The sequence below is a fragment of the Spermophilus citellus genome (assembly GCF_964194105.1).
Source record: "Spermophilus citellus genome assembly, chromosome: 3".
Lineage (NCBI taxonomy): Eukaryota > Metazoa > Chordata > Mammalia > Rodentia > Sciuridae > Spermophilus > Spermophilus citellus.
The window spans coordinates 166180100-166205710 of NC_138184.1; the positions used below are offsets into that span (position 1 = coordinate 166180100).

General features: G+C 33.6%; 1 protein-coding gene across 1 annotated transcript in view; it reads left to right on the plus strand.

The window, feature by feature from the left end:
- The window catches only part of SEMA3E (semaphorin 3E), a 256690-nt gene that overhangs the window by 157256 nt on the left and 73823 nt on the right, over window positions 1-25611 (plus strand). Inside the window, exons 3-4 of the mRNA XM_081288174.1 lie at window positions 3656-3715; window positions 6240-6359. Of these exons, the coding sequence (XP_081144300.1) occupies window positions 3656-3715; window positions 6240-6359 (180 nt within the window). The remainder of the gene's footprint in view (window positions 1-3655; window positions 3716-6239; window positions 6360-25611) is intronic.

Consider the following 25611-nt stretch of genomic DNA (forward strand, 5'->3'; position numbering starts at 1 on the left):
AGTTTAAAGAAGTCATCATTTTAAATAATGAAAAAATGAATAAGAAGGTATGCTAATATTTTAAAAACAAGATCCCTGTTGACAAAGTATATTAAGAAAATAATGCATTATTCTTAATTATGGATGAAGTATTCTCTAATACATTCATGTTGATAGTAAATTAATCATGAAAATCTTTCCAGTGGCAGATGATCCTAAGATGAATTTACATTTTGTTTTATATGTAAAGTCTATATATACATGTACATATTCTTAAATACCCATTTGAATAATTTATGCATCTATAATAAATCATAATTCCCAAACCAAGTTGAATCTCAAGGTTGAATGGATCTTAGAAATCTCTGAGAAAAATCTATCCCCCAGAGCAATCATTTCCCCCCCAAAAATAGTAGGTCAGGTAAAGTCCAAAGTATCTGCAGCTTTCTTTTCTACTATCCATACTACCCTCCTCAGGTTTAGGCAAAGCTGTGATCTAAACTGACATTGATATATTAATATGATATTTTTCCTAAATCATATGATACATTGAGGGATTCACTGATAAAATCAAGAACATATACTTTAGGAGTTTTATTTTTAGTTTTTTTTAAAATAGTGTTTATTTTATATCCCTGTTTTTATCCTTTGTATTTTTCTTGTGTGGCAACATACAAAAATGCATATGCTTTCACTTAAAAGTTACATGCTGTACTATGAAAGCTAAAGAGCAACTGATGCTGAACATCATTAGCAGAAAGTTGTTTGGGACTCAGTGCACTAACAAGAACATCAGAATACCTAAGAACACTTTATACCTATGATTCAAACCACAGAGTGCTTATTGCTATGATAAAAATCTAATCATATAACAATTATTATAATAAATTGCCACTACATATTCCCTTTGGTACTCATGTGGCAGCACTTGTATTTGTTGGTAAGTGATGAACCTCTTCCATGTCTGGATAATGCCTTATCTGATGTTTCATGGGGCATGGCTAAAAAAAACAAACAAAACCCTTAAATTTTGAACATATTTGGGATTCAAACATAAACATCAAATTTCAAAACCTAAATGTTTACAGGGATGAGTTGCATAATAATAATTAAAAAAAAAAAAACCCTGAAGCCAGTCAGGGAGTACATGACCCATTGAAAGAAGAGTTCAGATGTCAACTCCAGTGGAACACAGTCTCACAAGTATGCATATACCCAGTGTGGCTTGTCTTTAAAATTTTTAAAGAGAAACCAAAGATCTGGATTTACACACAGGGTTTCTCCTTTTTGAATGTTGGACACTGAAAATAGTTTGTTCATTAAATAAAAATGAACTTCAGTCAGCAACAATATTTAGTTTGATAACCAGAGCATTTTCCCATGCTGACAGAACACAGAATGGGATGATAATGGGTATAGGGAGAGAACACTTATGAGAACTTACAGGAACAAACTGCCAAAGATGGAAAAAAATCTGGCCTACCAGTGAGGGCTAGAAGTAGAGTCTATCAATAATAAACATTGTGTAGTAGTAGGCTGTACCTGAATCCTTCTTAACAAAGACTCCTAAGGATTCTTAAGCTTCCTAAGGAGGAAGAAGATGTATGTAAAAATATGAATAATAATTTGAGAGGTCCATGCTTCTTAGCTAAGGCATTTCTACTCCTTTCACCATAACGATAACTTGACAGCATAAGGGTGATTGCCTACAAAAAGGTAAGGGAACCAAAGAAATTTTGATCTAGACCTGCTTTATTGGAAGTAATGAAAATCAAACAAACAAACAAAAAACCAAAAAAACCCAAACAAGACCTATAGTGTTCTATTGAGAACCAGAATCCTTCAAAGATAAAGTCCATCATGATCTGACCAGCAGAGTCCACAAAAATGACACATTAGCATGAGGTTTGCTCCCATGGAATTCTGAGGTGAACACAAGAAAGGATGCAGACTGAGTATTTTCATTTTGGTGGAACAGGAAGATTGACCTAGCACATGTGGAGATAAACTATTAGCTAGGAGGCTTAAGTTCTCAAGGTAGGAGAGATGTCTGTGAACCTACCAGTTGCTACAGTTACTCACATGGATCAGAATCCTTGGTTTCCACCTATACATCTATGGTTTCATTGGATTGCATGGAATAATAGGCTTTTTTTTAAAAATGAAGCTTCCTGGATAATACCATCTCTTTGATACATTTGATAATGATTATATTAGATATTGTATTTAAAATGCTTAGCACAAAATATTAGACAGATAATGCCAAGTGAGGATGGGGGGATATTCTGGAGAGCAGTCTGACACTACATTCTCAGATCAATGCATGTTTACCCGAGAACTCAGTAATTTCTCTCCTGGTTATACATACTAATGATATTCTTAAACAGATCCCAAGGAAGCATGTGCAAATAGGTAACAATGTTGATGTGGTAGAGATTTGGAGGCCATCTGGGCATTCATCCCTGGGAGAGTAGATAAGAAAATGTGTGATATGCATACCCTGGTCATTACAAAACAATCAGAAACAACAGACCAGATGGGTACAGAAACCTATCAAGTGGTCTTTGAAACCTAGTTCTTAGTGAAGAAGATGAGTAAAGATAAGATATAAAATTCAATGCCATTTACATAAATTAGAAACTTATGCACAAAAGCAATAGTATATACTTATAAAAATGTATGCAAACAAACAAAAATATACCCAGTAGGAAGATATAACATTTGTCTCCTGGAGGAGGGATGTAAGTAGAATGGAGACAGTGGAAAGAGACAGAAATAAACAGTTAAAATAAAAAAGAGGCCTTTCAAGACCAATAATGATATTGAGCCATGAATTGAGTACTGTAACAAACCTCTGCACACAAATTTATAAAGCAAAATACAAAAAGAAAGTTATTAGCACAATGTCTGGCATATAGTATGATTGATTCTATAGTTTAAGCAAAAAGAGGGGAAAAAGAGTCTGAGAAAAGAAAATAACAAAGAAAATAATTTCTTTAAAGATAAATATCACAGAAATCTGTCGAATAAGTTCTAATGGATTTCTGCCTGTGATCTCAGCAGATTGCTAGCTATTGGTGGAGAAAAAAAAGACAGATTTGATACATTCTCTCTTTAAGAAGGAAGCCAACAAACTTGAAATTAAAACTTTCTAAAATCCAATTGGAAACTGATAAATGGTGTTTTAAATAAGAATCAAACATGTAGTGTGGTATATCAGCGGGTGATGCATTATAAATTAGTATTTAAAGAGTCACTTTCAATCCTTTTGTGCAGCAAGGATTACTGAAAGTTCATTATACATTAGTTTCTGTGCTACATAGTAAAAATGCAGTAGGGTACAGGAGAAAGACTGGAAAGCAGAAGTTTTGACAGGTTAAACACAGGGAAAGGCTGGTTGAAGGGTGACCAGACTTAAAGGTCTGAGACTTTGAAAAGATTATGGTGTGTGTGTGTGTTGGTGGGGAGGGGAAGGAGGGGAGGATGAAGTAAAAGCTCATAGATAAGTTTCTTATTGTGCAAATAATTATGTGAAGATGATAAAATCTTATTTTATCTTCTGAGAAAACAGAGGAAAATAGAAACATATTGAATTGTAGAAGAAAATGAAATGGTTTTTCAGTGTGGTTTATTTTTATATTTAGATACCACAATAGTACATTATCTTCTCTTTCAGATACACTGGCCTACTACAGCAGTAAAAATAGAAGAATGCATAATGAAAGGAAAAGATGCAGTAAGTATTATTCATTGTAAATTACACAAATTATCTATTATATTCCTGATCAAGCACAAAGGAAGGACTGAATCATTTAACTTTTATTTGGTCTTGAAAAGTACAGATGCAATGTAATTCATGAAGGAAAATATAAATATATACATACAGTAAACTTACAATTATATGAAAGATAATTTCAATATAGAGTTAAAAGAAACTGAGCTGCCATCCAGGTCTGAACTTTTATTTTATTTATTGATTTATTTATTTTAAGATGGACACAGTGACTTTATTTTATTTATTTATTTTTATTCGGTGATGAGGATCAAACCTAGTGCCTCACATGTGCTAGGCAAGCACTCTACCTCTGAGGCACTACCCCAGCCCTGTGGAAAGGAAAATGCTGTTTACAACGCCTTTCCTGACACAAGGCAACAAGAGGACCTCAGATGTTAGGAGAGGGTGATTGATCTAATGTAATACTCATCTGGGAGGAAGGCCTGCATATTTCTCTCTGAAAGTAAATTTATCCTTACTAGGAAAAGAAAATGCCATGTAAATGACTAACACATATTACTTCAGTTTCTAATTCTCTGTAGCAACTGGGTCATAGCCAAGGACTGAGTCAACACATTCTTGCAGCCTTAGCTCACAGCATGATGCTGACTAATTGAACATACTCCTAGGCCGTGTCAATCTAAGCTCAGCTGAGCCAAAATGCATCCTAATTGGTTCACTCTTTAAGTGGTGACAGTGTCAACAAAAGAGAAGCAAGTACTTACAGAAATCTCAGGATAGAATATTTTCCTCTTGTCTGAAAGACTAAATTCTATCACCAATATGGCTTACCCACAGAATAAAATTTTGTTAAGAGTGGGAAATTAAATAAATATATCTGTGCCCTGGATAATTAATTCAGTTCCTTATTCTTTTAAAGGATATTATGTCATATGGATCTCTTATGGTAAAATAGATCTTCTTGTCTTTCCATCCTAATATTGTTATATGAAACATTAAAGTGTTGAAATCACAATCTGTCCTTACAAAATATTACATTTAGTGATAACCACAGTGGGCTTGGAATATAGCTCAGTTGGTAGAGTGGTTGTCTTGCATGCACAAAGCCCTGGGTTCAATCCCTAGAAACATACACACACACACACACACACACACACACACACACACAACTGATGATTGCATATAATGATTATCAAAGTAATATTTGCCATTCAAAGAGTTTACTACTTCTTTCATAATTTATCTATTTAATTAATCTATTTAAGTATTTATTTAATTATTTATTTTGGTACTGAGGGTTAAACTCAGGGTCACTTGACCACTGAGTCACATCCCCAGCCCTATTTTGTATTTTATTTAGAGACAGGGTCTCACTGAGTTGCTTAGAGCCTCACTTTTGCTGAGGCTGGCTTTGAACTCTTAATCCTCCTGCCTCAGCCTCTCATAATTTATTTTTAATGAAATAGTAATACCTAATTTTCCAACAGGGTATTTGAATTAATTAGCCAGTTGGTTTTGAAACAATTCTAAACATTTTTTTTCACTCAACATCTTAGTCATAAAACTCCACTAGTAACTAATGTATTAAAGTGTATTCAAGCACATATTATATACTAGATACTGTGTTTGATTTACTGGGAAATGCAATGATATGTAAAATAAGGATTCTGTTCTCAAGAAGCTTACATTTAAAACCAGTGTTACAAAACTGAAGCTTATGGACCAAATACAGCCTATAGTTGATGTTTCTGAGTTTTATAAGAGCATTGACACACATGTGCATTTTTGTTTTGCCTGTGGCTGCTTTCATGCTATAGCTGCATTTATTCGCAACAGAGGTCAGAAGGCCCACCAAACGAAATGTTTACAGCCTGATCCTTAATAGTAAAACTTGTTGAAACTTGGATTATAATCTCATAGCAATAGTAATCTTAGGAGATAACCTTAAAAGTGAGATGTTATTTCTGTTGGTTAGTCTTCTATTTACTTGAAAATTCTCTTAGAAATGCTTTATATTAATATGTGGATTTGAGGGCATAAGTTATATTTTTCCAGATATCAAAATTCTGAAATGCCCTACAGTCTGTATATATTTCTCTCTGAATAATGAAGCCCTCTCTAATTATTTGTTTTTTAATCTTGTGTTGATTCATTGTTTATGGTATACTTAAAAATAATAGCATTGAGAATAACTTAATTACATAGAGGAACGTATTGCCATGCAAATTTTTATGCCTGAATACATATCTAAGCAGTGCATTTTAAAAAATACTCATTCATGATCTAGAATACATGAAAAATGCTTTGTTCTCATTGTAAAATGGAATTTACACTTCTCTGCTAAAATGTGTGTCACCCTGGTTTCTTCGTTTATCTTTTTCTTATCTGCTTCCTTTGACCCTCCACTGAAGGCAACTTATGGTGAAATAGGAGGTGGAATAAAGGGCTAGGGGAAAAAAAATTAAAAAATGGCTAGACATTTCTATTACACTAATCAATTTATTTCATTTTGATTCCGCTTTAGAATGAATGTGCAAATTATGTTCGGGTTTTACATCATTATAATAGGACGCACCTTCTGACCTGTGGTACTGGAGCTTTTGACCCACTTTGTGCCTTCATCAGAGTTGGATACCATTTGGAGGTAAGATAGTTTCATTCACTGCCACCAATAAAAGTGATACTTAAAATACTTTATTTTAAAACAAAAATTGTAGTAGTTCTTCCCAAGAAAGATAGAAACAGTAAAAATGTACTGACTTGGTTTGCTCCAGACAGAGAAATGATCTCTGGACCTTTAAAACCTATATCAGCTATAAACCTGTGACATGATTAATTCTTGTCATATTCATTTAGTGAACAATTTTTAACATTTTTTAATATTTATTTTTTAGTTGTAGTTGGACACAACACCTTTATTTTATTTATTTTTATGTGGTGCTGAGGATTGAACCCAGTGCCTTCCACATGTTAGGCGAGTGCTCTACCACTAAGCCACTACCCCAGCCCTCTATTGTGTTCTTATGTATATTTTTATTAACTTATCCATAAACTGGAATATATGTGTGTATATATAAATAGAGATAAATACAGATATATGTACTTTTTAATTAGCTTCTGCATTGCCATGATCAAGTCTTGAAAAGAAGAATTTAAAGGAGGAAATCTTTTTTTTGGCTCATGCTTTCAGAGATTCAGTCCACAGTCACTGACTCCAAGGTGAGGTAGACCATCATGAACGTGTGTGTGGTGGAAGAAAGCAGCTTAGATCATGGCAACCAGGAAAGGGGGGGGGGGAGAGAGAGAGAGAGAGAGAGAGAGAGAGAGAGAGAGAGAGAGAGAGAGATAGATCTGCTCACAAAGGCCAAAATATAAATGCCCAAAATACCCTCTGTGATCTATTCTTCCTCCAGCCACACCCTATCTGCTATAGTTAGCCCATTGTTAATCCATATCAGTGGATTGATCTACTGACTAGGTGACATACCTCATAATTTAATAATTTGCCTCTGAATGTCCTTGCATTGTATCATACACAAGCTTTTGGAGAACACTGCATATCTAAACCATAACAGATACACACAAACATTCACACATATAATTTATATAAATAAATTTTACATTTAGTATTTTACAAAAGCCATGCAAAGACTTATTGATTCTGTAACTACTTTTTCCTAGACAGGTGAGTAGGGGAGCAGAGAAGAGGGCAGGATTTCAAGCTGACTTAAGATATATGTTAGTGGGAGAAAGATGTACATTTTTTTTTTCCCTGAGTCCCTAACACTAGGTGATATGGTATGAAATGGAATGAAAGTAAATTTCTACCGACTTTGACCACTCATGTAACATTTACTCACAAGCAGGCTCAAAGACCAGTCATGGAGTCTGTTTCTATAAGCTGGGTTGGAGTCTTTGCTCTTACTCATTTTTACCCTTTGAAGCATTGCAATCACCATTTTACCCTGAAGTATATGAAACAGTATTTCACTCTCAGGAATTGTTATTTTTATTTTTAGTTAGAATCATAACCCTACATTAAGATGGGCACAGATTAAAATAGTGCTCTAGATATTCTATAGACAAATAGCTCTTGATGCACATACTCCATTTATGAAGAGGCAGCAGTGACTATAGAATATGTTTAATAAACATATAGAGAAAACACTATTCATTATACAACTGAAAAATTATTTCTGAAATTCCTTATGCTAGTTAGTGCTCAGGTACAAATATAATTAGTCATATCAAAGTACTTAATAGCTGCCTTTGGAGAGTGCCACTAATTGAGGTATTTCAGCTGTTATCTATCCTTATAGGGAGGATTTTTAATTAAGATATTTTAAATGTTAACTTGCTGCCCTACATTATTAAAGTTCAGTAGCACACATAAATGCATCACAGTATATTTTAAAGAAATGCAAATAATATAATAGGAGAAATTTTGAAAGAGATGCAGAAGGCAAATCAGGATAGTGCAAGATCAGATTATATCAAGTATATATACAAATGTACAAAATTAGAATGTATACATGGTGTGGCATAGAATTGCTAACAACAATTCTTTCAGTTTTCATTTTTGTGAAGATCTTTATTTTTAAAGAATATTTTCTCTGGATATAGAACTCTGGCTTAATAGTTATATTTTTTTCTTTTAACCTTTTAAGAATGTTTCATTGTCTTTTAACCTTGTTTCAAATGTAAATTAATGTATCATTCATATTGATGATATCCTATTTATAATTATTTTGTCTTGAAAGTTTTGTTTGTTTTTCATCAGTTTTTCTATAGTGTGATTTTGTATGTAGAGGTGGTAGGGGAAACTGTATAGTTTTTAGGCTACCAATGTTCTTGAATGCATAAGTTCATGTTTTATAAGTTTTCATCCATTATTTCTTTAAATAACTTTCTGCTTTATTCACTCACTCTTTGCTCTCCATACACACACATACACACATACACACACATATATATGTGTATATATGTGTATGTATATATATATGCTCTCCATACACATAAGTTTATATATATATATATATATTCAATATACATATTGAATATGTACGTATATTGAATATGTACATACATATTTGTTAGTTTTCTAGGCATTGTCCCACAAATGATTTCATTTCTATTTTTTTTTCTGTGCTTATATCTCCAATATGCTGTAAAGTTAAACTCATTAATGTTCCATACACAAAACACACATTATACTTTTCAGTTCCAGAACTTTCATTTTTTGTAGTTTTCATTTTTATACTTCATCATATTTTTGTTCATTCTGATTATATTTTCCTTAAAGTTCTTGAATATGTTTTGTATAGGACTTTTAAAGTCCTTGTATGCTAATTCTACTTTCTGATCATTTAAGGTCAGTTTAGTTTTTCTTTTTCTCTCAACTATGATTTTTTGTGTTTCTTTGCAGATATAGTAATTTTCATTGTATACTTGACATTATAGATATATGTTTTCAGGATTCTGTTATATTTTTAAGAGGGTTAATTTTTGTTCTAGAAGCTCCATGTTTGACTGGACTCTACTGGACTTCCCTTACAATGGGAAGATGCCAGTCAATTTTCCAGTCACAACTTTCATGGTCTGTTTCCATATGTAGTTCAGGCATCTATCAATGATTTGGGAGATACTTTATACATAGGTTTCAAGGTGCCTACTTTAGTTTCTAAATATATCCCCTTATTTTTCACTGATCATATACTTTATGTCTTGGATCTGTGAATCTAAAAGCTGATAAATCTGTACTTTCTATGTGAGTTCTTGCCACATAAATGACAGAATATCCTCAACTGAACTACTCTCCAGTCTGTTCTTAACTAAACTCAAGCACCTTCAAATAGTTGGTTTTAAACTTCTTTAACAAACATAGTTTGTCACTGTCTATGGAAAAGTTAGTCCATACAAGGTGTATTACCATTAGCAGAACTAACACATGCATGATAATGAATATTTTGTCTCATATACTTAGACCTAAGTATTTAATGTAAGTGAAATAGTTGAGTCATTAGAATCTTTTAATATGATTGAATATTATTTCGACAATATTCAAATATTTAAATATGATCAAGATAACTTATTATATAATTATGTAAATATCATATATAATATATTTTGAGAGATGTTACCTTTATGTCATAAGAGGAATTTGTGACCATACAATAAAACCAGTTAAAAGATTTATTCCCAAAACACCATTTGGAGGCTTGATGTCATTTTACATGAGGGAATGAAACATTACAAATCATTATAGCAAGGAAAATATTTTGATTAAAAAGCTTAGAGGCAGTCATCTATGGATGGGCCTGCAGATATTTGTCTAATTGCTTAGAGAACAGTGGGAGATAAATCTGGGACAAATTGGTGGAGGATTGTAATACTAGCCAGTGGTATTTGGAAGTTATTTCTAAAGACAGTGTGGAGAACTTGAACAAGTTTTGAACAGAGTACTTGATTGACATGACATTAATAATATTTGGATTGATTCAAGCAGAGAGAGATGAAAGGCAGAAATTCACGAAGGCTATTATAAGAGTCTCTATTAGAGAATATGAGGGTACTGAACAGTGTCTTTGCAATAGCAAAGAAAAGGAAGCATGGAACTGAAGGAGAAGCTGCTTATCAGGCGAGATTATACAACAGCATTTTATCACATATCGCAGATGAAAGGGAGTTAAATACAAATCTTATTTCATGTTAATTGGCAAGAGATGCAACCTTTAACAGCAAGAGGGAGCTGTGTAAGCAGAGTAGGTTTTTATGAGAACCTAACAATGCTCCATATTACTCCGTTTTAACTTTTTAATTTCCAGTTATTTGAAAGATTGAGTCGGGAGCTAGGAGAGGTTGTTATTAGAATGCATTGAGTTTTTGAAATCTGTGGGTAGGGGTGATAGTCTCTTCTGAGGAAACCTGTCTCCTCTGTCTTATTCCTCCTCTCACTTTCTTTTTTTCCTGCTCACTTTCTCAAAATAACTTGGAAAGTTCCATTATTTAGGTGCCGGTAGAATATCTGATATCAATGTAAACAGAGAATGAGCAGACGGAGATGTGTTAAAATCAGGTTAGCATGAATTCAGAATCACACTTGTGAAAGGAAAATAGTTTTAAGGCATTATCATCAGTGGTACAGAAAGAGCAGTTTTAGGCAAGGTGATAGATAAGACAGGAGATGAAGAAGTAACTGAATAACCACAGTAATATCGTCTATTGTATTAAGAAATAAAATAGTTAAGAAAAAGAAATATGGGGAAGTTTCAAGAGTGGTGAAAAATTGTATTACTATGACAAAGAAAATTTATTTATAAAATGAGAAGGTAAGATTGCTTACCTTACTGGAGATAAGGAGGGCTGGGTGGAGAGCATATTTGCCAGGGAGGAGAACCATAGGATATTCAATGGAGAAATTTTGTTGACAGTTGGATATAAAACGCTATTTTTCAGGACAGAGGCCTGAACTGTAAGTGCATATTTGATAATCTACTGTATGAGCCTGTGTGTATGTGCATGCACATATGTGTGTGAAAGCTAAAATCTTCAGGCATAACATCATGCTTAAAAGGAGAATATAAGTAAAAAGAGAAAATAGAATGTAGAGCCTGGGAATACCAATATTTGAGGAGCTGGTAAAAGAGAAAAAAACCACGAAGGTTAGTAAGGCGTGTCTAGGAGGGTTTGTAGGAAAACAGAAGAGCAATGTAGTGCAGAATGAGGAGGCCATTGCCTGAGATTGAAGTCTTACTTCAAATTTAAATCTGCTGGACCAAGACAGAATTGGAGGCATTTAGGAGAGGAGTTCAATAAATGTGAATGCAGACCATAATGTTCTAAAATAAAGGATTACAGCCAACTTTCTCTTGGATCACTTTTATCTCTTTGTATCATTATTTTAACTTTTTAATTAATAAATAATAAAAAATATAAGAAGTACACAGACTGTAAACATGATCATTATATCATTTTTAAAAATAGAATATTCCATGGTAGCTAACATCTGGATAAAATAATTTCTTTTATGTTTTACATTTGTTTTTGTTTTTTTTCTCCTCATAAGGTCTTATATCTTGGGTTTTTTTGTTTTTTGGGTTTTTGTTTTTGTTTTTTTGCTTTTATACCCCTTCCAGTTTAGGCTTCCTTTTCAACATACTTTTTTTTTTCTTTCTATTTCAAAGTTTTTACAAGATCTAATATGTCATCTCTGAATGGTCCCAACTTTAAGCTGTGTTGATCTTTTATTCTATTATCATTTTCTTAATGTATTTTAGCTTCTGTTGAAATACTTCAGTTCTCAGTTTTCTGCCATGTCTTTTGATGAGCTTTCAGTGCCTCTGGTATTGTTAATATGATCCTTATTTGTTTTCTCTTGTAACATCATATTGGATTCAACTAGGCTCTTTTTCTTATCAGACTCTTTTACATAAAATTGACTTTACTAACTTTGGGAAGGAAGTGTGAGTCAGAATAGATATCTAGCTTCAGGTTCTAGAGCTCATAGTTCTGTTTAGTTTTGGCAAGTATTGGCTATGACTTCCTCCTTTTTAATCTGGATGTTGCTTTTTTCTTGACTCTCTTTATACCTTTCTTAGTTTGTTTTCTACTTCCAGAATTTTATTTTTGGAAGGGATGTGGGCCTATTGATTTTGAAGGTTCACTGAATGTCATCCTTCCCACAAACTCCTTGTAGTTACCTCAATATTGAACCTACGACTTTCAGCTTCTACCCTAAACCAACACTTCACTATCGGTCTGCATTTGGAAATTTGAGTCTTCTCAGGTCGACAAAACCTGGTTGCTTCCCTGTGTATCTTTCTGTGAGATACTATGTGGTTTATAGCTATCAGAAATTCATTTGTACATGCTCATATTTGGGGGCTCATGGAGATATCTTGAGAACCAGTTTTGCTATAGGTGTTGTTGGTGAGACTCGATTTTGGAAACCCAGTTAATCACTGTTTTTAAGGGGGGGGGAGTTATGGAGAATAAAATATATGCCTTTGCTGCTATTGTCTCACAAATCTTAAAATACTTTTAAAATAGTAAAATGATATATACATATAAAGTATTCTATAAAATACAAGTGCCATGTCTACCTCTAATTTTACTCATGTCTCAAAGAAAATGGAAATTCCATGGTGAATATAAAGGTTCAGACAATGAAAAGCATAGGTTTAGGTATACAACATAAATTTTTAGAGAATTGGCAAAGACCTTGGAATTCCTGCAAAATTAAAATGGCTTTCATTACTTAACAACCTGTTTCTCTGAGCACACATTGACTTAGTACAGTGCTTTTAGCATTTTGCTATTTGTATTACCTTTCTAGGTTGTATAACAAATTACTAAAAATGTGGCCACTTAGAACAACACATACTAATTATCACAGTTTCTGGGGGCAGGAATTCAGGCACTGCTTAGTGGACTCCACTGCTCAGGGTCTCCCAAGGCTGAATAGAGGTGTTGCCGAGGCTGTGATCTTTCCAGAGCTTGTGGTCACATTCCAAGTTTATGTTATTGTTGGCGAAATCTGTTCCTTTCAGTTGCAGGACTGAAGCCCCCATTTTCTTGATGGCTCTCAGCCAGAGGCTGCTCTCAGCTTCTAGAAGCCACCTCATTTTCTTTGTGTGAAGTTCCTTTCATGACATGGAGGCATACTTCTTCAAGGCCATCAGGAGAATGTTTCTGTCCACATGACTTAGTGCTGACAATGACTATCATCATTTCCATGACATACCTATAAGCTAGGGAGAGATTTCCAACCATTTCACAGGTCCCACCCACCGACACAAAAGGGAAAGGGGTTTTACTGGGAATCTGTACCTGGAAGTGGAATCTTGTCAGCTATTAGCACTCTGCCTATTCTATACACACTCTTTATATCTTTTACATATGAAAGGAAGATTGTTAATACAAGTGTATACAAGTGTATTTAGAAGACATTTCTGAAGGGGACAAGGGCAGAACCACAGAGTGAAAGATAAAATAATGAAGTCATTTTTGCCTGGTATGGCAGCTAGTACACACCTGTAATATCAGTGAATTGGAGGCTGAGGCAGGAAGATTACAAATTAGAAGCCAGACTGGGCAATTTATCAAGATCCTGTCTCAAAAATAAAATAAAATAAAATAATTATTTTCTGAACTCTGCCAAAAGCTTTCCTTCTTAAAAGAAACCTGCATTTCTCCTTGCAAATTCAGTACAGATTAAGGGATGAATATATGGATCATCTCAAGAATTTGTATGCCCAAACATGGAAATATTAGATTGTCTTTAAGGGACACTTTTGAATATAGGCTGCTACCATATTTTATAAGTATGGAGTATATTGTAATATATAGTGTAATAGTATAGTGTAATTTTTAAAACATATGTATATCACTTTTTAAGTATGCAGACTAAATTAGCCATGCAAATGTACTTTGCACCAAAGAAAATTAAAAATGAACTCCATAATTTTCAGCACATGATTGTGATATAAGTTTCCTCTAGTGTAGAAATTAGTAGCTCAGCTATTTAAATTTGGATATCATCAGCTTAAAATCATAAGGGTTATATAAATACCTCTAGGAAAGTAAACATCTCTTACAAAATATGTTAAACAACCACACTAAAGCTGTATTCTTACTAAGGGAGTACACAATTGCACTCTATAGACTAGAAATTTTATACTTTTTATTTTATTTTATTTTATTTTATTTTATTTATAGTTGTAGATGGACACAATAGCTTTATCTATCTATCTATATATCTATCTATCTATCTATGTATCTATCTATTTATTGTGGTGCTGAGGATCAAATCCAATGTCTCACTCACACCAGGCAGGCACTCTACCACTGAGCCATAACCCCAGCCTGAATATATACTTTCTAGATTTTCATAATCTGTGTAAACATTTGTAAGAGGTTACTACATAAACATAATAGAATTGTTATCTTTTAGATTGTATAATTTACATATTTTTCCATGGCTCCCTTAAATCCGGAATTCTTGTTTTTAATGAATATTGAAAATACAAGTTTACAAAATATACTGAAACAAGTATGTTACAAATACATGAGTGTTTAAATTAGATATTTTTTCTCACAGGTATTTAATGTTTGTGTCTTAATAGATTGTTTCTGTTTATGTAGTACAAAGTAAAAATATGTCAAAACTTGTATCAGTTTCTAAAGTTTTAAGAAGTTACTCATTTATGTTTCTGATATTAGCATTTTGTTTTACAAACTATACCATGTACTTAATATTCTTTGTGTTTTACATAGAATTATGTGTATCTTAACAGTTTGTTTAAAATAAATTCTTGCTTCTAAACTAACCAATCCTAAAGATTTTTTAATGTGTTGTTTCAATGAGTTTCTGCTAGACCTCTATTTATTTCTGTTTAGCAAATTTATCACTAAAAAATTAAAGGTAACAATTTAAATTTAATTTGTAGAAGTCTAGTCATATTGACAGTTTGAACAAAATGAATATGTGAAAATGTGCATTTGTATTTGGCAGCATTTTTACTTTCAGAATATTTTTATACATTACACTAGCCTCTGCATAACCATAATCCAGATTATAATTTATGGAAAGACATTTTTATAAACCATACTGATTATATGTTGTAAATGGTCACTCTGGTCTGTAATTTCCTGATCCATTTATATGAAGATAATATATAGAAATGTCCTATTTATTTAAAAGTTATGGTAATTTTTAAATATTCTCATTTCAAATAAGTGATTAATAGCTAATGAGTGTGAAGTTAGGTTTATTTTTTTTTTTTAATCTCAGTTTATGAGTTTTTTTTTACATCCTATAGACTAAGTGGTATGTCAAGTATATATATGTATGTGCATGTATACGTCTTTGACTAGAAGTGTAATGGAAATTAAAAGCAATAAAAACGGATATTGCCTAGTAATAATATTTTTTTTATGTAGCGAGAATGGGAATGTATTACATATTATAGTACATATTAAAAATTAAATGTGAAAAAATGTGAAAAAAGAAATTATTTACATAATAAAATATCAAATAAAGAAAATACATCAAGAGCTCTTTTTAAAAAGGAAGAACATTTTTTAAATAAAGAAGGCTATTTGAAATCTCATGTCACATCCTATCAAAATTTACTGTTTATTAATTAGGATTAAAAGATTAAATAATAACCAGTATTTTAAAAGAAATTATACACCTTATCCACTGGACTTCAGTCATTTTTTATATTGTTTCTCTGCTTTTTTCACTTGAAATCAAAAGATGTTTTAGTGCAGCTGATAGCAAAGGCAGTGATAGAATCCCTGGGGCATCAAAAGGTGAGCCTAACACTTTTTTTCAGAAACTCACAGTCTATTATTTTTGTGATTTTTAAAATCCCCAGGGTTCTTTAAAAGTGTCTCAGAATACAGGGATTGTTCCTTCAGGCCTTTCTCTGCCGTCAATCTTATTAGTAAAAACTGGTTAAATGGTTTCGTAATGTGAAGGAAAACAAGATCCTAGTTTTCATCTGAGAATGATTATATTGGAGCTACTGGGAAGGCAGACAGGCTGCTTGACAGACGTCATATACAGCTCACGCTTTTGCAGTCTCTATGTGTGAGGGGTTAGCAGGAAAACTCACTCTCCAGCCCCACATGCCTGTGAGCAAAGATAAAGCCCACAGAGAAGTGGGGTGACACTGCTTGTGTTGCTGAATAGTTTTCCTTTTGGCCACTGGGGAATGAGGGTCCAGGGGAGACTTACACTGAACCAGAACTGTAACTAATTAAAGAACTAGTAAGCATAATCCCCAGGGAACAGTGAATTCTGCTATAAGAACTTTTCCACTTTAAAAAAAAATATATGAATACATGGAAAGAGACAATAAAATAATAAACCAAAGTGCTCCAGTGCTGACTTCCATGCCCACCTCCTCCACTTCTAATTTTAATTTTGTTGATTTTTCACTCAAAATATTTCAAGGGCATTCATTTATATCTATATATGGATTTAAGAACTCTACTTCATTCACTTAAATGACTGCCTGGTACTTCATAGTAAGAATAAACCATAACGTACTTAATGAAGTGATTTATTTTTAAACCAGCAATCCTGAGGCTATAGAGGAACAGAAGAAGGAGAATGAGTGGGGTGCTTTGTGTGGTTGGCACCTAAAGGGCAAATGAGCTGCTCATGGCTGTGGCCCAGCATGCATTCACATCTCTTTCGTTTGATCAGATGTTATAAACTGGAAGCCATATGCCCAATTCAGCACACAGATGTGCTTTGTTTGTCCCAGCCAGTGTTTCTTGTTTGTTTTCTTTTAAACAGCGTACATTTAAAAATTGGTTGGTTTCACATAGTGAATTGTGATTTCCATTGGACCCACATGAAAAGATCAGTTGGAGCTAAGTAGTTGTTGCCTCATTCCCTACACAGAGGCATGCACTTAACAGACCCCACTGCTTGCACAATACACGCTTACACCCAGCCTGTCTGCCAGTTTGCCCTCTCCACCTGGCCCTGACAGGCATTTGTCACTCAAGCACTGGAAGGAGTATGAACTGCCTAAAAGCCCTGAAGTGCTTACTATCTGGTAGTTAGTTACCAGTAACTAAGGAACGAATGAGTAAAATGAATGAATGGCTTTGTTACATTCTTATGATATAAAGATGACTAACAAGTTCAAATTAAGAAATTCTTGGTTTTCATTATAAAATATATAAAAGGTTTCTTGTGTGTGAAATTTTTCTCATTTTTTCTTTTAAAAGAATCATCAGATTAGAAATATGTATAAAATAGAAATTACAAGTCCCCCTCTCCAGTTGTTTTCTTTCAGTTATGGAGATTGTGCCTACTCTTGGAAAAGTTTGACAGTAGCATAATAGACACTCCTTTTTTTTTTTAACCTTACTGATCTTTAGAACATAATTAAACATAGAGCAGAAGTATTCTTTAATTACAGTTTTTTTGCTAATTTCCAAAATGTATGGGTAGAGGTGCCCAGATTAGAAATGTACATGTGATTAGTTTGAAATCATAGTACACATCTATGTAACCATCATCCTGCTCAAGAAATAGAGCACCAGCATTCCAGAATCCCTACCATTCCTATTTGCCATTTACGATTGCTATCCCCTCAAATAACCACTATTCTGATTTCTATCACCATAGATTATGTACACTGCATTTAGAAATTAATGTAAATGGGCTCATACAGCATGAATTTTTGTGTGCTCAGCTTCTTTTGCTCCATAATATATTGAGGTTTATATATGCTGTGTGTAATTCTAGTTCATATGTCATCATTGCTGTATGGTGTTTCTTTGTATTTATATATACCTCAATTTATTTACCCACTCTTTTCCCAGTAATTTGGATTGCTTAGAACTGTTGTTCTGTTATTATGCTGCTATCTATGAGTGTTCTTGTCTATGTCATTTGGTGATCATATTTTATGTATTTTTGCATAGTGTACGCTTGGAGTGAAATTGGTGGGTCATATAAGATGCATATGTTCAGCTTTAGTAAATACTATCAAACCATTTTCTGGTTATTGTACTGATTTCATGTATATTTCCAGTTACTCTATTTTCCACTGCAGTGATTGGTAACATCTGTCGTTTCTCTGGTGAATTTGATGGGTGTTAGTGGTATCACATTGTGGCTTTAATTTTTTTTTTCCTTTTCTGGTTCAGAAAGATGAGCACCTTTTTATGTGTTTATTGAAGCTTAGGAGTTTTGAGTCACTTTTGATTTAAAATGTTCGGTTGGCCATTTGAGGCTTTTGACATATGACAAATGGGTTTGTTGAGGGATTTTATGAAGGAGAAAATGGAAAATATTCAGTTCAGTGTTCAGTATAGAGAAAATGTTCAATGAAATTTAATTGCTATCGTGATCCCTTTATTTTGCTTTTTAAAACAGGAAATTTAAACAAGGGTTATACTGAAATTGGGGGATTATACTAAAATTTGTGGGGGATATATTGTAAGGAACAATAGAATTATATGTAAGGAAGTGGAGAGAAAAGAAGAATTTGGAGGGATAATAAAAATCAGTATATCCTGATTATGACATTTAACTTCTTGACATACAAGGTAAGTCCAGAAAAAAAAAAAGTGTGTCATACAGTTCTTAACCTAAGGATTAGATTCAGGAATATGTGATTTTTTATTTTGTGCCTGTATAATTTAATGAGACATTTTATTAGGATTCAGCAAATTGTCTTCCTAGAGTCAGTAGGAAAATTTAAATTTCATATGGATATAAAATTAACTATCTAAAATATTAATACTACATGTTAAAATAGCCAAAAGTTAAAATCATTTATAATTAGTCCAACAGTAAATTAAATGCTTAATAAAAATAGCAATTTTGATAAAATAGTTATTTTGTTAAAATAAAAATAGCAATTAAGTTAACTTTTTGAGCTTTGAGATATAATTGTGATGTAATTTTCTATATAAGGGGCATTAAGAATATAAAGGAGAGTATATATAGTATGTCCTTTACAAAAGGAGAGTATATATAGTATGTCCTTTACAAAAAGAAATCAGACTTTCTACATATGGACTTTTTACCTCATGCCCCAAATTTCCTATACTCATACTTTATAACTTTTTACATTTATAATATAACTAGATGATTTTCTTTTTACAATGGTATTGCAATGGAGGGTGTTCTGTTGTAGCTATGTTAGCCTTCTTTACCTTGGAAATGATGTCAAATGGATTCAGGTGTTAAACTGAATGGATTCTGTTTTTTAGAATCTTCTGAAAGTAATTGGAAAAAATATGAAAAAAAAAGCATAAGATGTTAAAATTCTCCAGTTCTAAAGATGGATATTCCACTCATTGAAATTTAATGATACAAGGAGGAAACATTTTAGTCAAGTGGAACTTTCTTATTTTCAGTACATTTGAGTTACTATTAGATGATTAAGTTATACATTTGCTTCCTCACCACCAGCCTAAATTTTATTAGTGTAGTCAAGTGAAATCAGTTATAACTTTAGTCACACCCTGTGCTGATAACTCAGACATGATATAGAACAGATGTAAAGAGAGTTAAATTTGGTGGCCTAATTAAAATATTGGCTTAATTAAAATGCTCATCCCAGGAAGGCAAGCTGAATTTTGTCAGGTTTCACTTTCCAAACGGAAATCAAAGCATATTTTAAATGTACATAAACTTTAATTTTGTTCAGTTATTGTATTAACTTTTAAAATTCTACAGTTGTAAGTTTCCCAGAAACTTTATTTTGGGCTTTTGCACAGATGAAATAGCTGGATAGAAAAAGAGAAGGGGAGGAGTTCCATAGGGAAGACAGGACCCTTGATGTGCTACTCATCACATCATTTGCTCACAGAAGAATGAAAAACAAAGTAATGAAAGAGCCTGAAATAGAATGAGGCTTGTCACCATCCTTCTGTTGGAAAACCAGCTTTTGTAAGGGCACTTACCACTGTGGCTTTGGTGCCACTGACCTTACTGACTTCTGCTTTTCCTGCGCTCACTGCGTCATGGGTGCCATTGGAGAGCACAGGAGGTCCCCAGTTTTCCTCTCTCTCTATTGTCCTCCCTACCTTTTTTTATTTTGTACCTAGAGTAAATATAGAAACTTTGATATGTATCTTTTTTTACTAGAAACATCCTTTTTTATAATTTTTTTAGTTGTAGATGGACATAATACCTTTATTTTATTTACGTATTTTTTTAAATGTGGTGCTAGGGATGGAACCCAGTGACTCACATGTGCTAGGCAAGCGCTCTACTACTGAGCTACAGCCCCAGACCCACTAGAAACATCTTCTTTTACTGATTAAAATGCTAAATATGGTTTTATGTGTCTATCCCAATTCTCATATTTGAACTATTCAACAGACTGAGTAGTCTATAATAATTGACTTATTAATACATAAATTCAGTTTTATTTCTGGAACAGCATTCTGAGGAAAAGTGAACAAGGTATAGTCTCATTCTAGTGCAGTTTCCTCAGGAGGCATTGCCCAAATCACTGCTATTCTAGAGACTGGAAGAGGTAGATTAATGTACTGGAAGGAACACAGATTTAGGACTGGAAAAATGAAATTTCCAGTCTGGATTCTGCTACCCAATAGTTGTGTCACCTTGGGTCAATATGAAAACTCTTGAGCTTTAGTTTCCTCATCAGTATGCTGAAGTCTCTATTTTAATATCTAGCTTTCCAGAGTTGTGTGAATTTTCTGAGATCTCCTGTGGGAAACAGCAGATCTAAGAACTGGAATGTATTCAGTGCACATAGATGTCAACTTTAAAAAAAAAAAAAGTTAGACCTCCAATGCAGCTTACAAAATTCTTAATCCTCAGCATTTGAAATACATTAGTATTGTAAAAAGCAATTGAAGGCCATAAAGTAAAAAGTCCCTGGTCTCCCCCTCTTTTTTATAATTTTTTTTAGTTGTCAATGGACCTTTATTTTATTTATTGATACATGGTACTAAGAATTGAACCCAGTGCCTTTCACATGCTAGGCAAGCACTCTGCCACTGAGCCACAACCCCAGCCCCTCTCCCTCTTTTGTATATCTAAATTCAAATATTTGATGCTATGTATGTCCCTGTGTTTCTAAAGACTTCACTCTTCTCTTTGAGATTATTTATTCTACCAATGCCCTTGATCATATCTTTTAATTTCTTCATTGTTTTGATCCACCAGATATCATTTCCATCTCTTTCCCTTTCTTCCAAAATATAAAAAGATTTCATGTTCTCCATTGTAAAAAAAAAATTATCAAAGAAAAATTTTCCTTAAATTCAACTTGGCCAACAAGCTGTTTTCTAATGTCACTGTCTCCAGCCTTCTCTGTAAATGCCTGAATGAATAGTCTGTACTTGCCATCTGTACTTTCTCAATGTCCATTTACTCTTCAAGCCAGGATGCATCTATCACTCTGCCAAATTGGCTGCCATCATTGTTACCCACAGCCTTCTGGTTGCCAAATTAGGATCCACTTTACTCATCCCGTGCTCCTTCTCTGCTGTATTTAACAGCACTTGGAATTTTTATATAGAGATTTTCCTCTTTTTATTTTTAGGACCATTTCCCCCATACTTTAAAAATTCTGAATATTCTGCCTTGCTAGACATTTAGCATTGTTGATTGCAGGAATTCTGTCCTTTATTTGTGTGTTCCTATATTGCATGTTTTCCTCAGTGTTCTTTCTTCACAAGGCTTTATCTTTTACTAATTTTCTGACTCCTACATCTTATCCCATTCTTGATTTTCTATTCAGAATTCTCCATATACATGCCCTATGCCTAATGGATATCTGTTCATAAAAAAATTTTCTAGAGACACTGTAAGATAACAGTTTCTTTAATAAGAAAACCAGAATATTCAGGTTAACAGAGGATCTCCAAAACGAGAGGAGATACCACTTTAATGACTCTCCTTATCCTAAAAGAGAGACTAGTGGTATGATCACAAGATTTTGTCTCAGGTTTCAAAAACGTGTGTGTTCTACTTGCACATGTCTTTGCTCATGATAATTCTTTTACTTGGAAGACACACTTATTCTCTGTATGAAGCACCCTGTCTTCTCCTTCAATATTCATATCATACACAAACCCTCTATGATGCTTATCTTAACCTTTGCTGGGTGAAGTTAATTACTTTTCCTTTGGATTGTAGTTGTACTTAAGACAAACCTTGGGCTGGGGATGTGGCTCAAGCGGTAGCGCGTTTGCCTGGCATGCATGCGGCCCAGGTTCGATCCTCAGCACCGCATACCAACAAAGATGTTGTGTCTGCCGAGAACTAAAAAAAATAAATATTAAAAAAATTCTCTCTCTCTCTCTCTCTCTCTCTCTCTCTCTCCTCTCTCACTCTTTCTTAAAAAAAAAGACAAACCTTATGAATTATTTCTTTATTTCTTTATGAATGCCAGAGTGTTTCTCGGGAAGAGACTGCCATTTATATCTCTGTATCTTTATGTCCAAATATAATGCTGGCAGTAGCCATAGAAATTATTCATTAAAATTTTATGTATAACCTGTTATTTGATAGATCATCAACTTGTTGTTGAATTGATATGAATCCATAAAATATGATTCTGAGTAGAATTCATTGTTGAGTTTACTTTTTAAATATGAGACTAGGTATTAGATATTCAAATGATTCTTCAATGTTGTTTAAATTGTTAAATCAATATTTATTGGAAATTTAAGATCACATGTATAGAAGTATATATATATTCATATATAAATATATATGTAGTTATGTGATCTTTCCAGTTTTCTGGAAAAATTGCTCATCAACTGTTTTCTCTTCCACACAAATAAGTCATAAATCATCATTTATATTTGTAACTTTCATGAAATGTCATTAGTAAACTGATTTGATTTCAGTACTGATAATTATGACAAGCTTTGTCAGTAGATGGCGCTGAGATGTTCTGAAGGAAAAGCTTTCCTCATTTCTGGTGTGGCTTCTTCACCAGACTTTTTAGAGTACACTTTTCCACTGCTGTCCCTGTGGTTTTCTTCAGTGTTAAGTGCCTGTTGGACACAGCTTTCTCTAGCATTTTGTCACAGCAGTCCACTTGGACAGATGGTAGTCGCAGACCATAGGTTTCTGTTCTAACCAGTCCACAATGCTGGTCCCCACACCCTTTCTCCACCCACCCATTGCATGTACTGACTGTGGGCTTTTGAATCAGGCCATCTAGTGAGCCCAAGCATGTTAGATTCTGTAGAGAGAAGCCTCACCAATGCCAAGTTCCTGCAGTGCCCACTGCAATGCCCTATTGTGCAAACGTGATAGTCTCTGTGACTTCAACATTGTTCTGTTTACCTTGCCACTGTGAACTAACCCTGACTGGGCAGCACCACCCTCTTCTCCACCTTCCAGTGGATGCAGTCACACATTCTTCAATGAGATCCTCACCATCTCCTCAATACTCTTTCCACGTATGTCCTTCCTCAGCCCTTGGTTCATTCTTACATTTACTCTCCTAGCATCACTTAATAATTGTTTATATTAAATGAACATTACTTAACTTACTATATTATTCTTTCCCTTGTTTGATTCCAGACTGATAAAGATAATAACCTGTTCCCTCCACCTCTTCATAATCACCTTCATGCTGATTTTTTACTGAAATGACTGAAGAGATTTTACCAAAAGGGTAAAAATCTGCATAAGCTCCAAAGGACAAAAGTGCTATCATGTGTAGAAAGTCCAAGGACATTTTATTTGCTATGATGTAAACCCAGACCTTCAGTTAGTACTTGACCAAGCATTGTCTCCTGAGAATCACAGAAGATTCTGGAAAATCTCAATACTTTGTAGGAACATCAGGAATAGGGCCAAATGAAAACACATCTCGGTACAATGTGGATGTTAACCCAAACATAAGAGTTTTCAGAAGTGTTACAAAACAAAACACAAACCCACAAACTTGTGAGGTAGCAATGTTAGCCAACAAGAAGGTAAGAGAAAAAAAAAGTATGCAGTAAACCTACCTTGTAGCAACAGTACTTTCCCCAGGACTCCTGTTCCTTTCCTTTAGATGATTAAATCACTCTCGAGATAATATTAATTTACATAGGGTTAATACATGAAAGGGCAAAAATAAAATCCAAGTGGACATGACATTTTAAATGGAAATTTGCTCACCTAATTTGCAGTGTAAAACCAGACCTTGTAGACATCTCTTCATTCTGGTGATGTTTAAATAAAATCATTGAACTTTGGGTCTAGCAAAAGGTTTCACACCTAAAATATCATGACACTGAAGACTAAAAAGACACCGAAAAGTATTTATTAAAGAAATGGAAATAAAGTGTAACATTGCTTGTTTGACTTCCAAATAAAAACACAATGTAATATAAGCTACATGAAATAAACTGAGAGGAGGGAAATTTTTCACAGCTTCAACAGTGGCTATTGTTGAATATTACAATTGAAGAAGATCATTATTTTCAGCTTTTATCTACTTTTATTCTACCTTTTTCTCTTTAATTATATATTGATTTTGTAAATAATGCTACTCTCGTTTTATTATTTCATGCAAGTCATTGCCTTCTTCTTTCTTAAGAATTCAGAAAAAAGATAAATTGAAAATACTGTTAAACATTTTCCCAGTCTTAGTCCCTTCTCCACACTAATCCATTATCATCAGTTGGGATATCTTTCAGAACTTTTTCCTCTCTTTGTTTCCAGAAAGAGTTTGGACAAAATCCAAACTGATGATGATAGTGGCTTAGTGGTAATTTTTATTAAAATAAATAATATACACGTAAATCATATCTATGATATATAAATAAAATGTGTATAGTATATATATTTTCCCCATAGGAATGTCTTATAGTGGTCTCCTACTGGCTGTGTGTATAGCTTGGGGTAAGTCACTCTGCTTTGTGCCTCAGGGGATTCCTCTGTAAAATGGAGCTCATAATATTACCTCATGTGTAGGGTCGTCGTGAAGATTGAATCAGTAAGTAAAGCATCTAGAACAGTACTTAGAAAATAACACATGTTGTATGGTTGTCAGCTGCCATTGCCAGCAGCAGCAATAGCAGTAGCAGCAGCAGCAGCAGCAGCAGCAGCAGCAGCATTTGTTGTTTCTTTTTGCTGCTTTAATATCTTAACTTCTATAGTGACATCAACTACTGCCATCACATGTTGGTTCATAAATCTGACTAACTAGTCCTAACATATCTTTTTAAATCAAATTTTTATTATTTTCTGCCATCATGTAAAAAGCACTCAAATAGGGAAAAATCACATATGACATTTATGGTCTCCTTAAAAACTCACTCTTTCAATTCATTTCTGCTGTGCATCTTGCTCTTTTCCTTTTCACCCATGCTTAAAACCTCAGTTGTAGTCCAGTTTCCTTCAGAATGACTCAGTAGCAAAATAAGTTTGGCTG